General features: G+C 40.5%; 1 protein-coding gene across 1 annotated transcript in view; it reads left to right on the top strand.

Annotated features, from left to right (window-relative positions):
- Nucleotides 1–6857, top strand: part of gata4 (GATA binding protein 4) — a 9661-nt gene extending 2804 nt beyond the window's left edge. The window contains exons 2-6 of the mRNA XM_075459486.1: nucleotides 2508–2674; nucleotides 2816–2941; nucleotides 4295–4376; nucleotides 4562–4710; nucleotides 5074–6857. Of these exons, the coding sequence (XP_075315601.1) occupies nucleotides 2508–2674; nucleotides 2816–2941; nucleotides 4295–4376; nucleotides 4562–4710; nucleotides 5074–5199 (650 nt within the window). The 3' untranslated portion in view covers nucleotides 5200–6857. The remainder of the gene's footprint in view (nucleotides 1–2507; nucleotides 2675–2815; nucleotides 2942–4294; nucleotides 4377–4561; nucleotides 4711–5073) is intronic.
- Nucleotides 6858–13807: the final 6950 nt, after the last annotated feature.

Below are 13807 nucleotides of genomic sequence, written 5' to 3'. Positions count from 1 at the left end.
ATAGATGAAGCAATGAGTGATTATTTAAAGTTAATAAAAGCCCCGCCACCCCCAGCTGAAAGAGAAATCAACTCAGAGAGATAATGTAATTGATCCAATCTGTCATTGTCACTGATCTCATTACAGTCGCATTCACCCCCCAAAAATGTATCTTATTCATTCACTGCTTTTGTTTACGAGTGCTTTCAGTCACGTGTCATTGTTTTGACATTCACAAGGAATTAAATCCAATCTCAGTATTTTGATGAAGTGGCTCTCAATGTGGAGCCCATTGTTCTGTGGGTCAGGAGGAGAAAGAAAACTCTGATATCTGTCGGGTAATGGTTGAAATAAAGTTGGAATCTGGGGGGCTATTTTTGCAAGACCCCTGGTTTTAATTCGGAAACAACAACAGCAACAACAAAACGCGAATGTCTCGTTTTTTTCAGAGACAATGGTAAATAACTTTAAATTGGCATTTTGATTAGAAAAATAAGTTATTTATGGGGTGCAGTTAAAGCATTGTTTTTTGTTTTAATTTGCTCACTCTCAGATTAGCTTCGGTTAGTTTGAAAAAATATGATCCGAGATCATTCCTCCAACGCTATAAGAATACTTTTTGGCATAATCTACTAGATAGATGGAATTATTTTGTTTTCTAAATACACACTGCCGGTGTTATGACTGTGCTATGTATCGGCAAGTCAGAAAAGTAAAAAGAAGAAGAAGAAAAAAGAATAGATAAATAAAGATTTTTTAAAAACATGGAGTGAAACGCTGCAAGCCATTACAAATCAATATGAAGTTTGCTTGCCTTGTAGATGTCAGTGGTGGTGAGGGAAGGTCAGTATTTTAGTAGATCAAAATATCAGAAATTCAAAAATCGACTAAAACTCTGAAACAAAATAAAATTAAATAAAAAATCTTCACTAGAAAATATGACCAGTGATTTGGGGATATATTTTATGATGAGGTTACAGTTCAAGAGTAAACATTATATTATTGACAGCAGGTTATTTTCACTCGTATGAAGTGATTCAGTCTGGAAGCTGGAGATGAATAAACCGCTCTGTAATGTTTATTGTTGGGTGCTTTGGATCAGTGCTTCATATCTGAAATACTGATCTCTCTCATTTTCTGGGAAAAGCAAAGTGAAACATGGAAAGTATCCACTGTTAAATGTGGAGCACGTGTTTACACTTCAACAGAAATATGTTTGAACTTTATTTCAGTTTGTAGTACAGTTTCTTTGCTGAATATTGTCATTGTTTTTTATGTGAATGAAAATGTGACCATCAGCTGTCCTTATCCCAAATATCCAGTTAGCCATTAAACTGATGAGGTGAAATGAGATCTGCAACATCTATCATCGAGCTATGAAATGTGAGATAATAAAATTTGACATTTTCTATTTCCCCCCAAAAAAAGAAGAAATATGTGCCTGAATTTCACACGTGAGATTTCCACTGAGATACATTTATCTTCGAATTACCATTAACTCCTCTCCTGTGGGCAGACAGTAGTCCTCGCATGTCACATTCGAATGAGCCTTTTATTTCCATTTTCACCTTTGACCTTCTAAAGTGTTTGTGTGGATGTTTTGAAGCAGCGCTCCGATAAAGACACACACTGACACTTACGCAGAGGAAAAAACATAAACCTCCATTTAGATAGAGGCGGACACTGCAGGATTTCTTTTGTGTATTGTCTTGTTTGCTGCGTTGTGTTGGCTACAACTGCTGCCCGGCTCAAGGTTAGCTCGCCCTGCCGTCTCTTTTTGACTCTCAACCTTGAGGAGGCCTGCTCACGCATGACTCCAGTTGCACTGTGCAGCGAGGGAGGAACAGATGCGGGCCAGATTTATGCTATCTGAAGAGGAGTAGTTCTGCACAGTGAAGTGTGTGATTAAAACCTCATGATGTGATTTAAATGCGATTGTACAGGTTATGTGTTGCTGCTTTCTGCAGTTTGTCAAGGCGTTCTCAGACTAGCCGTTGCACAAAACGTGTATGCCTGCAGCCTGTACTGCTGGTGGAACTATAAGAGGGGAGAAAAGCCAAGCTGTCACCTCCACTCTACAGATTGATGTCTCCTATCCTGAATGGCTAAGTGGTTCTTCGGAGATACTCTGTTGTGAGGGGGAAGATTACATTTATCAGATGTCATGCTATCTGAGAGAAAGAGGGAGAAAGAGACGTGATTGACATTTGAATTTGATGGAGCTCTATACCATCTCTATTTCCAGCCGGATTTTATCTCACGGGGAGCTGTGAGATAAGGTGGGATTCCAGGCTGCTGTTGTGTGGGCCCTCTTGGCTGCAGCCTGCATCTCCTGGTGGTGTGTGACTGCACTGCAGTATCTTTGTCAGGGTTCGACTGCAGGAATCTGGGGTGAAAAGCTTGGTTGAGGCTTAAGCTCAGCAGGAAGACAAATTCAGAGGAGAATGACCGAACTGTTTAAAAGTGTTTTTCCAAGTTCGAGTCATAGTTTGTTAACTTATGACATACTATTTCTCATTCCTTATCAGATTTGTTTGATGACTTTGCTGAGGGGCGAGAATGCGTGAATTGTGGGGCAATGTCAACCCCCCTCTGGAGGCGGGATGGAACTGGCCACTACCTGTGCAATGCCTGCGGACTCTACCACAAGATGAATGGCATCAACAGACCTCTCATCAAACCCCAAAGACGGCTGGTAGGTGACAGCAGATCACACAGGATTTCATCTTCTCCTTCATTTGCTACTTTAAGATGATTTTGCTGCCTCCTTCAATAATAAAGAAAAAGCCCTTTCTCTCCCTCTTTATTAACGACTGACATGTTTTATCGGCTGCAGTCTGCCTCGAGGAGGGTGGGCCTGTCCTGCACGAACTGTCACACCACCACAACCACCCTGTGGCGACGAAACGCAGAGGGAGAGCCGGTCTGCAATGCCTGTGGGCTCTACATGAAACTCCACGGGGTAGGAGCAAGAAAGCAGAAACTGCATCTGAGATCATGGGGAATTTTTGCAAATACAAACAGATACACAAATCCTAAAGACCCAATACGATGCTTTACTAAAGGTTCATAATTAGTTTTTTATTTGGAGTCAGCCACCGTCAGAGATTCACGCTCTTATATGAATATACTTCGACATAAAGACAACGTGTGTTTTCTCGTTCTGTACAGTGTACAATTAAAAAAAGGTGGAAAACCCAATACCAGTTTCTCAAGTTAAAAATAACTAATGGATTCTTAAATCCCCCTCCGGCCATTTGTATTAATGAGGAATTTAAAGCGTAGATTTCCACTCGCCATCATCTTTATCATCACTGAAGTCAACGTGTAGCGGTAGACAATTCCTCCATGAACCAAGTTTGTTCAGCAGCTTTTTCTGTCTGTCCTTGACAACAGATAATCTTTAAATGCAAACCAACACAAGCTGAACCAACGTGCTTTACAGTTACAATCGAATAAATGAAGAGCAATAAAATAATGGCCCTAAAAACACAGGAAAGCACAAAAGGCAGCTGTCATTAATGCAGCAACCCGCCACACTCGGAGTTTCAGTGACTGAGAGTCGGTTCATGAGAAAATCCTTTTCATACTTTTCATGCTGATAAGTTACAGTCATCCGCTATTTTATGTTAACTGATGACAAAAACTGTTCATATTAAAGCATAGGTAAGCGAAGGATGTAAAAATACAGGGAAAACCCGGGACTACGGTCATTTAAAACAGTTTTGTGGCAGTGGTGTGTGTGGGAGAGAAAAACTGACTTGGTGTGGACTTTGGGTTATGTAACTGTTCAGCTGTTTGATATGTTTGTAAAGTCTATAAAACACAATGAGGGAAAAGGGAAAAGAAAAATACCAAAAAACCTTGACCTCTGAAAATGTTTTGATAAGATACTTTACAAATAGAAAAGAAAAAAATCATCCAAACTGTTTATTAACATTTAAAATGTTCCGATTTCATAAGTGCGTCATTAATCAAGTTAAGTGCACGCTGACCTTTTTTTTTTTTTTTTTTTTTTTTTAAATCAATATCTAAATATCTCATGTCAGCTCTAGTACTTAACTAAAATTATATGAAAACATAGGCTGAATTATTGGTAAGAAATTTCAGAAGGCTGACATGTAAATGAGGTAAAATGATTTCTTACAGTTTGTTGTAAAGTTATAAGATCAAAGTAATACATAATTTTGATTGTGATCTAACTATAAACTGACCTCAAGAGTATTTATTGTCTGATTTTTATAGATGCTCCACATATTTAAATTCAGCCTGTTGTGGGACTAATGTTTTTTTTTTTCTCCTCATGTCTTAACAGGTCCCCCGACCACTGGCTATGAAGAAAGAAGGGATCCAGACCCGCAAACGCAAACCCAAGAACCTCAACAAGTCCCAAACTGGTGCGGATCAAACACACATAAGCGCTGACCTCTCCAAACTGAGACTTATGACCAGGAATATTCTGTCTGAAACCTGAAGCTCATTCCAAGAAATGAGCAAACATTCATAGATTCATGAGTGTTTTTGAAAGTCAAGGTTAGTTCACATATGTGTACATTAAATGTAGTTTTGCTGCACCCTGCAGGGACTCCAGGCAGTGAGGGGACTTCAGTTACACCCAACAGCACTCCCCGCTCCTCCTCTTCCACCACCAATACCACAGAAGAGTCTCGCCAGATAAAGACGGAGCCAGAGAATCACAGCTTGTATACACACCACAACGCACACACACAGGTAAGCTTCTTTGGGGTTGTGTTAGCAAAATTGGTGGGGACTAAGTGTCAATGAATTATGAAAGAGTGAGAGGAGGGGGAAAATACAAAGAGGCCACCGTGTACGCAAGCTAGATGTGTATTCAGAGAACACATCCTCCACTAAGGCCCATGCCTGAAGACAGTCCTGCACAAAAAGTCAATCACTTCACGTCTCCACAAAGTCTCATAAAGTCCAGCTGGATGGCATAATCTTGATGACAAACAGGCAATCAAAAAGATCAACAAAAGTTAATGATTACATTGCTCAATCTCACAAACCATGTATGACTCAGTCCATCGAAAATTTTTCCTGAGCTCATCATTTTCTTCTGTATCTCTCCAGATTTCAGCCCTACCAGCCTATATGGCAGCGCAAGGAGGTGCCATTCCTCTCAAGGTGTCCCCTGGGGGACACAACGGGTCCTCCAGCTCCAAAGCGGAGCCCTGGAACAACCTAATCCTTGCTTAGGACACCTACAGCCCAGCATCCCTAAAAAGCTACCTATGTACAGTATACTAATGAAACCCTCCTGTGACGGCTGTCCTCAGTCCAGGTGAACCCACCGTTTCCTACAGACTGTACAGTGCTGTCAGTATAACGATCAGGAACAGAGACGTGGGAGCCACTACAGATGAGAAGAGATATTCAACATTACTGCACAGACACTGTGTACAATCAGAGCAGCAGAGGACTGAAAGAGTGGAGACATCAACTGCCTGACAAATACTGTAATGCAACACAATGACAAAAACAACAATGGTCAGACTTCTAGATATGTATCTTTTCCTTAATGTAAAGCATATGATTGTGGTTCATTTTGCCACAGAAATACCTAAATGATGGACATAAAAAAACAGAGAAATATTGTAACTGGACAGCTTTATGTCATATGGTCTACAACACAGGGGTTACACCAAGTGTATGTGAAGGATAAGCTCACAGAATACACATTTTTCATTAAATCTTAGTGACATCTACAACAATATATATACACCATCACAATGCAAAAAGGGCAAATGGATTTTTTTTCTTCTTTTCCGTTTATGGTGCTTCAAAACGTTTCTTTTCACTAGAAATTTTCTTGAAAAAGAACACCCTGAGTCCAGTAACCGCAGTATTTCAGTAATTATTCGAGAACCTCAGTTGTAATGAGGTGGCAGCAGAGGGTTGAACAGTTTGTATCTGCATACAGACAAACAAACAAACAAAAACACATAGTTAAAACTGAGGATTTTAATTTGAAAAAAAAAAACAAAAACTGCAGAAGCAATCTAATAGACCTGGAACACACAGCAGATAAGTATATCAAGAATAACAACTGCGTACCAGCAGTGTCTTTAAAAAAAAACAGCACATTTTAGGGCTTTATCTTTAACAGTAAACTGTTAACGGTTTAACTTGTAGACTGGATAGTATAAAAATTTCTCCAATGCAACAGTTAAACATTTCCCCATCTGGATAAAGACACCCATCACTCCTCACCACCTCTAATACCTCAGCGAACCCGATCTACCACCCTGCAATCTGCAATAAAAATGACTCTGTCGTGGCTTATCATTTCTCATCAATCTGCAGATTTATCCTTTTATATCTAAGTCTAAAAAAAGGCCTGCCGCCATTGACAACACTTACAAAGTGCAATACATGATAAACTACCTATGCAGCTTGAATGCTGTGCATGAGGAATGTGATGTGATTAGTGCTCACATAGCTCCCTCTGCTGGCTTTAGCTCCAATGTGCATCTACAAGGCACGTTTTTTGATAATAATGGGGCCTTTCCAAACAATCCAACCAGTATTTATTATGATAGGCTCAACCCTAAATCCCATTATCATCTAATATTCATCTGTTAAACGAGGGTCTGTTTGATACACTGAATAAAGGATTCAAACTGTACAGTATCTAAGCAATGCTTTTGATTTGCTTGTGACAAGCATGGAGGCAACCAATGTAAATGTGGGATACAGCCACATGTAATTACAGAAATAACAAATGTATAAGCTTACAATGTAAAAAAAAAAAAAAAGCCACTCCAGTATAATTATGTACTATGTCATTTGTGATATATTGAAGGTAAAGACTGAGAGTAATAAAGAGAAAGCATTTTGACATAATGCAAATGGTGTATGAGATAAAACGGTGGTATTACTCAACCTGCTGCCATGCATGACAAAGACTCACAAAAATGTATTTCAACATTGACCTCCTTATCATCTTCTCACCTTTTGACCACTGAGCAGGTCTGGAATTTTTATCTTAAAACTGTAATTTTCCAATTTGTAAATAGATATCTGCAAACTTCAGAATCTCTTTGATAAAAAGTTGGACGGTGCATTGATTGAAGTCATCAGTCAGCTTCTCCCTGACAAACTCTGCATACTTGTGCTGTACCATCTCCCTCCAGCACTGTTCCAATCCAAGTCTCAGGTCATCCTGGAGAGCATCACAAACCTGTGAGCTGAAAGTGTAACTGAGCGTAAATGCCCTTCCTCTTTCTAAATGTGCCTCGAAACTTTCAGCTTCTTCTGAAAGCAGAAGCTCTGCAGCTTCAAGCATTGTGTCGAGCTCCTGTGTCAGGAGGTTTTTCTCTTCCTCCGGTTTGGACTCGTAAATAGCGTTCATACTTTTGAAATAACTCTTCCAGTCCTGCCTCTGCGTCGCTTTTACTAAGGGGAAGTTTTCTTGTCCAGATTTCAATAGCTGTTTAGCAACACAGAACACAGCTTCACATAAAGGATTGAGCTCGGTGCTCTTTTCAGCTGCTTTAACATAGCTCTCATAGTCCACACTTTGCTTAACACATTTCACTTGTTTGTAGTGAATATCCCTAAATAAGTTTTCTTTGGTTCCTTTAAAGCCCCAGCATCTCATGAAGCCAATGTGACTCTTCACTCCATACATGTTCCACCATTCGAAAGCCTTGTCAATCAGTTTAATCATGCACGGTTCTGTGTTTCTTGCCAAACAGGGGCTGTTCACTGTGAAAACATACACCTTCCAGTCTTCAGAGACATCCTCTGACTCCAGAAGTTCCTGGGTTTGTTTAATAATGATGTCCTCGCTGTGCTCTCCTTTGTTGTAGTTGGGATAATAAGGTCCATACATGATGATCTCCTCTTTTTTCTCAATAACCGCCCATGAATGCTGTTTCTCCTCTGCACCACATTCATCACTGATGTCACGGTGAAATGCTAAAAACTTACTGTTCACTGAGTTGTCGAGGAAAATGTTGTCGGTGGCTTGTTTGGACCTGAGGTGTTCTAAAACTTTCTTCACAGAGTTTTGTGTGTTAGCCCAGGATCCTGTCTGCTCAGACAGCCTTGTGGCGTTGGTTGGGTGGTTGGTTCTCCTGGTCACACGAGCTTCACATATGCAGGTTTTAACACAGCTCGGCCTGACACACAAAAAAAACCTCATTTTAATCAACAGACATTTTTGTAGTTTAAGCAAAAAAGAACATTTTCTTTTAGGCCGTATATCATATTATTTTCATCATTTTCACACTCATTAAACCATTCACTGAGCCTTTGTGCCCCATAAATGGGGCCACTGCCAACTGAGCTCCATCCTCCAAATTGCACTCCCGGCCCCCATTGATACCTAACCTGCAGTGCTGTTGCTGTACTGATTATTTTTTTTCTTTTAGTGAAGTTTACACCTGTGTTTTATCAGCTGTAATCATATTGCCCCCGTTTTTCAGGAATTTCCAGTCCTGAAAAGCATGCAGAGGAGATAAATCAATGAGTCCCATCTTAAGATTTGACAGCCTCCATAAAGGGCAGGGCTAAAGATCAAGTTCAAATTTACATATAAGACAAACATTAAGCGTTGCTTTTGGATGACTTGGAATGTCACAGTGCTTGTAGCATTTGGCTGTAGTTCAGCTGTAAGCCCTTGAGCAGAATGCGTTGCATCAAGACTGTACAAGTAGGCCTGGGGCCCGTTGCACAAAAGTAGGATAAGGGATTAAGCGGGGATATGTTGGCTATCCTGGATCAACTTATCCGTGATCCGGTTGCACAAAAGTAGGATAAGGGAAGTGGGATATGTTCAGACGTAAGTTACCATGGAGATTTATTCTGTGAAGCTAGCCTGCTCCAGACCAGGCTAAGTTCCAGGATCTATTTAATCTCATTCCTTATCTCAGTCAGCGGTCGCCACATATGGAAACCAATATTTATTCCACTACCTAGAACATGTTGTTAAAACATTTAACTATACCCACTATCATTATTGAAACATTTGTGATCATTAATCACAATCATTTTAGATAACTGATGATTTTAGATGAACCACTAGATAATTTAGTTTCCCACAGACTACACATAAAGTACATCACCATATAAATATAAATACACATTAGAGAGTACCACGATGTTCCTTTATTGAACAAGGATGAATCAAAGGAAGTAAACCATCAGCTCCTTTCAAAAACTGAAGTCACACAGTGCTCTACAAGACAAAAAGCACAGAATCAAAGCCTGCAGTTTGAGACAAACGGTTTGTAAAAATGGCCTATACAAATAAAATTGCCTTGCCTATACAGTACAAAAACCTAACAAAAAATCATCTACCATTGCAGGCCCAACTTAAATAAACATGAGTATTAATTAAAATAATTTAACACATATTGGTCTCTGACCAGCCGACCACAGTCGTCATCCGGGAAGATGGCAGGAATGTCCCAGTCTATGAGAGCTGGCACTCTGGGGGCCCTCTCCTTTCTCAGGCAGGCCACATTGTGGAGGACAGCACAGGCCACAATGATATCACCTGCCCTGTCTGGGCTGACTCTCAGGTGGGTCAGACACTGAAAACATGCCTTCAGTAGGCCAAATGTCATTTCTATCCGGGCCCTTGTTCTGGCATGGGCATGGTTGTATGCCAGTTGTGCCTCCAGAGGGTCTGCAAATGGAGTGAGCAGAAAAGGCTGGCAGGCATACCCTCTGTCACCCAGCAATACACCCAGGAATTCACCTGTGAATACAAAATGTTACCATCACAACCTCATAAGTAGTGACATTCTTAACACAGCCATGATGTTAAAAGTGGTTATCAATAGAGGTTCTGTGGCGCACCTTGTGATAGGCGCCGATAGATCTCCGAGTTCCGAAAGAGACCGAGCCGGGCCACTTTGCCACAACAGTACTGATCAAATAGTTAGCATTGCAGACCATCTGAAATGATAAGATGTTAAACCAATTAATGCACATCACAGGCAATGTACAGTGTTCATTAATGAACTTTATCAAAAGTCATGTTCACCTGTACATTGATGCTGTGGAAGTTTTTCCTGTTCGCAAAATCCCCCTCATGGCCACCTGAGGGGGATTTTATTTTGATGTGTGTGCAGTCCACTGCACCAATGACATTGGGGAAACCTGTAATATGATGCAATGAGTATCTTACTCTGAATGTTAACATTGTAATTGTAACTATAATTTTTTTTTAAAAAAATTCTTACCTGCAATCCTATAGAACTCCTCCTTGATGTCACAGAGTCTTCTATGCCCAGGGAAGGAGATGAAGATACTTGCAAGTCCTTTAATTGCGTTTTTTTTTTTCACTGCTAAAACAGTACAGGCAATGTGTGGGCAGGCACATTCTTAATAAAAAGTTGCTGCCATGTCCATTTTGCTTGCTTGCTTGCGCTTGACTCAGAGCGCGGATCTCGAAAACACATGAGAAGCTATACAGAATCATACGCGGCGGACAGCACAGCTTTATGCCAATTACGCACACAGGCTCCACACCTCCACACGCATCGCGTCTGCAATCATAACTCATCAGGGGAAATCCCATTTTGCCAATATTTTAGAGACCCCCCAACATTTCCCAAATCATGTTTTCGGGGGGGTCTCGTGTCAGTTCCAGGGGGTCTCGGATCCCCCGAGTCCCCCGTAGTTCGAACACTGCCTAATTGTGATAATTTCAGTGGAGTGGTGAGTGTGTATTTGTGCACTACTTACGCATTCAGGCGGTCAGCAATGGTTTGCCACGCTTGCTCCCTTTGTTTTTTAACTGTGGCAGTATTTCCTTTTTGTTTTATTTTCTCCGTCACTTCTTCATATGCTTCCATTAATAATTATTGCTCCGCTGGGGAGAAATACGCCGCCCTTGTTGCCATGGTGAATCAGTGAATCTGTGATCGATCGTGGGGTCTATTTAAGAAAGCCGTGTGCAGCACTTATCCAGGATCGGTTTCACCTGGCTTAATGAATCCGTGTCTGCTCATCCTGGATTGGCCTTTGTGCAACCAACTAAGCCCGGGCGCCCATGTTTTGGATTCCTTGAACCTGGCTAAGTAACTCATCCTGGATGTCTAAATCCTACTTTTGTGCAACAGGCCCCTGGTCTCCTACTAATATTTCACAGGGCAACAAAATAAAACCTTTATATGCTTATGCCTTTGGCAGACACTTCAATCCAAAGCAATTTACACTCATATGCCCTGTTGGCAGGTGCCTAAGGACCCCACCTGGAGGTAGTACCTTTCATGTGGGGGGACCAGGATTTGAACTCGGGTCAACTCACATGAAAGGCATCAATCTTACCACTATAAAAATCTAAGCTGTGTTCAAACGAAACCGTTTATGCCTCATATCAGTTAATCTGTTGAAAACTCAAAGTTCTGTCTGTCTGTCAAAACCTGCATATGGAGCAGCAAAAAAATAAAAAATAAAAATAGAAAAGATTCATTGTATTCATTGAGTCATTGTATTAAAAAAAAAGTCTGCTCTCCATTAATTTGACACCTGTTATTCATCTCGTTTGTGGTAGTTTGTTGTCTCTGTAAAATGTTGTGAAGGTGTAAAGGCTTGAACACAAATGGTGCCTCTGCCATTCTGAAAGAGACCACCCGCATCAGGACAGAAAAATTCCATAATGCGACAAAGCTGATCACTCATAACTACTAGTCAGTGACCCAGTGAAGGTCAAAGCTGAACCCAAACCATAAACAAAACTAAGCTAATAGGAACTTTCACTTTAGAGGATTGTTTAAATAGAAAGAACTAGAATTGTCTGTGGTGGCCAAGTCATTTCAGAAAGTTTTGTCTTCACTTCCTGAAGACAAAACGAAAGGCAGAAAGACCCACAAACAACCAACACCTAAAGCAGGGTGCAGTAAGCATCTGGCAAAATGTCTCCAACCAGGAAACTTTTAGTTTTTTTGTTGATTTGTCCATAAGTTCAGACGGTTGTTGCCTGCAAAGGATCCCCCAAGAACTAGATTAAAAGAATACATATTATCTACATTTATGTTGATTTGTCTATAATTATATAGAGGACCCTAAAATATATGGTTTCTGCATGAAGGGGGCTGAAATTATTCAACCCTTCTGATTTTGAGCCCATGTTCATTAGTACAGCTGTAACTTCAATTTGTTTTCTTATATAGCAGAGAGGATAAAAATTTAGTGTGACTGTAATAATGTTTCCCTGGCAGTTTGAGGGCACAAGTACAACAAAGTGGAACTGAGCTAACCAGAAACACATTTTCTGTCTTAAAACCAGGTACAAGTATTGTATGTGACCTTGTTGCAACACATGAATAAACCATTCAACACCATACAGTGTACCTACAGTATCCATTTCTTCCCATAGATCGGAGGCTGATCTCCATGTTCATCAAGCAAAGGGCGCTTACGGCTAAACCTGCATGAAAACAGACAGACTTTATTTATATGTAGAACCTGTGGGTGGGATATGCACAGAACATGTTAAAATACAGTGCAGGCATAACAGCAACAGGCCTGAAGGGCTGACATAGGTAATAATATAGTGCTGAGCCTGAGTAAGGGTTTTTTCTGTCTAAAATGGCAAAGACAAACAAAGTTGGACACTTGCGTGACACAGCTTTCCTTTGTTTTCCAGTCTCTGATAGTTTCTGTCAATATAAAAATTGAGCATACTCACATGGGAAAATCCGTCAATCACCACTGTTATCTCAAGAAATGCAAAATGGTGAGTCCTGCTTTCTTTGAGTGCAGGCTGTCTCAGCTGAGTGACTTCCAACACTTCTGACAAACTAAACGTCAGTGGACCAGTCTCACTCTTACACTAAAAATTCTGTAACTGAGCTCCACCTCCAAATTGCACACCCGGCCCCCATTGATACCTAACCTGCAGTGCTGTTGCTGTACTGATTTTTTTTTCTTTTAATGAAGTTTGCACCTGTGTTTTATCAGCTGTAATCATATTACCCCTGTTTTTCAGGACCGTAAAGTCCTGAAAAGTATGCAGAGGAAATAAATCAATGAGTCCCCTCTTCTTAAGATTTGACAGTACCTCATAAAGGGCAGGGCTAAAGATCAAGTTCAAATGTACATATAAGACAAACATTAAGTGTTGCTTTTGGATGACTTGGAATGTCACAGTGCTTGTAGCATTTGGCTGTAGTTCAGCTGAAAGCCCTTGAGCAGAATGCGTTGCATCAAGACTGTACAAGTAGGCCTGGTCTCCTACCCATATTTCACAGGGCAAAAAACGTATGGCTTTACCTATGTGTGTGTGTTTTTTTCTTCTTTTTTTACATAGGTACTATTTAATGGGCAAAAACAGCTGTTCTGTATGAGCGCAAAAATCTAAATCTGTCAAAACCTGCATAGGGAGCGAAAAAAAAAAAAGGATGTCAGAGTGGTTGTATTAAAATGATTTGTATCCATTAATTTGACAGCTGTTATTCATCTCGTTTGTGGTAGTTTGTCGTCTCTGTAAAATTAGAAGGTGCAAAGGCTAGAACAAACAACTTTTGCTGCAAAGAAATATGCTGAAAAACATGTTGGACCTCGTGTGGGTGTGTAGTTTTCCCCAAGCATTTGACACATTTTTTTATTTGTTACAGGAGCTGTCAAAGAGAAAAGCAGAATATTTAGATATTTAGACATTTCTGATGTAGCCAGTGGCCACATTAGCTCAGCTGACTCGGTCCTGAGGATGCAGCGGGTCAGTGGTGCAGGCTGCAGCTCTGTCTGCATTCATCTACAAAGTATGACTAACTTCACTTTCAAACCCCCCAAAAGCATTTTTCTCATTTAAAAATATCTCACCGATTAGACAGCCTGTAATGGCTGC

Source organism: Odontesthes bonariensis, chromosome 24, assembly GCF_027942865.1.
Source record: "Odontesthes bonariensis isolate fOdoBon6 chromosome 24, fOdoBon6.hap1, whole genome shotgun sequence".
NCBI classification, from domain to species: Eukaryota; Metazoa; Chordata; class Actinopteri; order Atheriniformes; family Atherinopsidae; genus Odontesthes; species Odontesthes bonariensis.
This window is presented reverse-complemented; position numbering and strand designations above follow the sequence as displayed.